General features: G+C 39.1%; 1 protein-coding gene across 1 annotated transcript; it reads right to left on the bottom strand.

Annotated features, from left to right (window-relative positions):
* Positions 1–289: 289 nt before the first annotated feature.
* On the bottom strand, positions 290–1,072 carry LOC122653909 (VQ motif-containing protein 33-like). Its single transcript, XM_043847868.1, has one exon. The coding sequence runs from the start codon at positions 990–992 to the stop codon at positions 408–410; it is 585 nt and encodes a 194-aa protein (XP_043703803.1). The 5' UTR covers positions 993–1,072; the 3' UTR covers positions 290–407.
* Between the last annotated feature and the right edge of the window lie 1,487 nt (positions 1,073–2,559).

Here is a 2,559-nt window from a genome sequence, read left to right as displayed (position 1 = left end):
CTCTAGATTTGATTCATTTGAATACTGCTTTGGAAATCTTGGAAGAAATTTCAGAGATTGTTTGATCATTAAAAAAAAGAAAAATTAGTACAGTGATGAAAGAGAGATGGTTTGATCTATGATTTTGTTGGTTGGGTTGCTGGATTGAAGCAAAAGATAATATATTGTAGAAACCCAGATCGAAATTCAGTAATTTGGCTTACATTTCCACAACAAAAGCTCTCTTTCATTGATAATTAACAAATTGAGAAATCTGAAACCCAGAACAGGGACATTTTGTTGGTTTTTAGAGTCTCTCACTAAACCCAGAAAAAAAGATCTTGAATCAAACAAAAAATGGCTGAAAAACTAGAATTTTATGGAAATCCTAGGACGTACATACCCTTTTTTTTTTTTGTCAAAGCCTTTCACGGATCCCTAGATTGTTGCCTTGGAGAACTCAAAGGAAACAGAGGTAGAAGTTCAGGTGGGTCTGAACCCCTTGGAGTGCTCAACGGCGATGGATGTAAATAAAACCCTTTCTCTGCAATTGCCTTCTCTTCCTCCCAAACCGCAGGCGAAGATGGAGATTCACTACCCGAATAAGAGCAATGAACAGAGGACAAAGTGTCAGAACCAATTGGGGTCACCGGACTTGGAACCGGAGACAAGACCGGATGTGTTTGTGTTTGGATTTGTCGAGGTGAGTAAGGTGGGCTTCGAATTGAAGTGAGACCAAGCTTGATTTCGAGCTTCCTCATATTCTGTCTCCTTTCTTGAAGCTTGAAAGCTGATCGTCGAGGTCCGACCATTTCGCCCGAAAGTGAAGATCTTGAAGAGAATCTCGCTGGAAGTGTTATTGGAAGCTTTTCCTGCAAATCGTCGCCGGCGCCTGTGAGTTTCTGCACAAGCTCTCTAAAGGTGTGAGTGTCTGCTTGAACAAAGGTTGTTGATGTCGATGCTGTTGCTGCAATTGGTGATGGAGGTCCTGTACCACTTGTGTTCTTTTCCATTTTGTGGAGTTAAGGTCTATAGGATTTGCACTTTACACAGAACGAGAGAGAGAAAGAGAGACGAACAGAGGACTAGACGAGACCTGTTGTTTATATAGACTACAGAGGGAGTTATGGACTGAAGAGGAAGAAGACCAGTATGAGTAGTGTATGTTTTTTTTTTGGTTTCTTGGGTGGGAACTGGGAAGTAGTGGGTAGGTTTCGTTATGAGAGTGAGAGAGAGAGAGAGAGAGAGAGGGGGGCAGTGCATAGTATCGGATCGGGTATCGAACAGATTTGCTCCTAATTTGTTATGTGCTTAATGGGACGTATTTAATGTATGAGCGTTAGATTGAGCCAGCCTAGTATGAGATAGGTTAAAGGGTTTGATTTAATGCGTTTCATCAGTTTCGAAACTTTTGACGTATTAATCAAGTATCAAACATAATTATTTTTTTTTATAGTTTTACCTCTATTTGTACTGAACAACTGATTCGAGATCAACTACGTATCGAAATCAATGGTTAGCGATATTGGTACGGGCGATCCGACACCAAGACCTCAAACCATGGAGGGAATTTAGGGTTATGGAGTTGGGTTTTAGGGGTAGGTGTTTGGATTCGGGTTGATGAGGTATGTGGAGCTTTTATAAGTTAAGGTTAGTAAGTTTATGTGGGTGTGGATCATTTGTTGATTAGTAGATTAGTAATGATAGTCTTAGTGAAATATAGTCTCATTTTTAGATTATTTTTAAGGGAGAAACAATGCCTACTGGTCGCGCAGCGTACACCACCCTGCACCTTGATATAAGGATGCACAAAATGACTGCTACACCCCCTGGAACTCCCGAATGACTAGGGGTATGACGATCATTTTAATTGCCCCTATGTTAGGGCACAAGGGCGGCATGTTTGGCTCAATCGGCTGGGGTTCTTTCTCCCTATTTTCAATCATCGATGCTAAATAATGTATTATATAGAGTTGTGTGGGTCTCTCTCTCTCTATCTTTCTCCACACATGTACACACAAACAAACATAAGTTGTACAGATAGGGTTCTTGTTGTGGTTGAATTCCATCTCAAGGCTTCATCTTCAAACATGATTGGTAATTTTTTTTAGGTGGGGTTAATGATGTTAATTAATCATTCATGGATTGTTATTGATTAATTAATAGTTAAGCAAGGGCCAAAACAGTTAATCATTTGATGGATTGTGAATGGTATATATAAGAAGACTCATTATTTTAATTAATTTACTGTTTAATCTCTCATTGTTTATTAGTTAACCACTCATTTCATTGAATTAATCAGTCCTGGATTGTAATTAATTGCCTAGTAAGTAGTTAGTTAAACAAGAGCCAAACACAGGTCAGATCATAGTTTGGAACCATGCGTATAATCTGGTCCCCCTTAAAACCCTAAATTTTATTTCCAAGTTGTCTCTCCTATTAGAGAATCCCAGCTTTAAAAATGCTCTTTAAGGTCTTTCTAGCAATCATTTTCCATCAGAACCATTCCCAACCCACCATTACCCAATAATCTCTTCTTCTCTCTGAAAATATTTCCTTTTCCGGTAGCTTCCATCTAGA

Source organism: Telopea speciosissima, chromosome 3 (genome assembly GCF_018873765.1).
Source record: "Telopea speciosissima isolate NSW1024214 ecotype Mountain lineage chromosome 3, Tspe_v1, whole genome shotgun sequence".
NCBI classification, from domain to species: Eukaryota; Viridiplantae; Streptophyta; class Magnoliopsida; order Proteales; family Proteaceae; genus Telopea; species Telopea speciosissima.
This window is presented reverse-complemented; position numbering and strand designations above follow the sequence as displayed.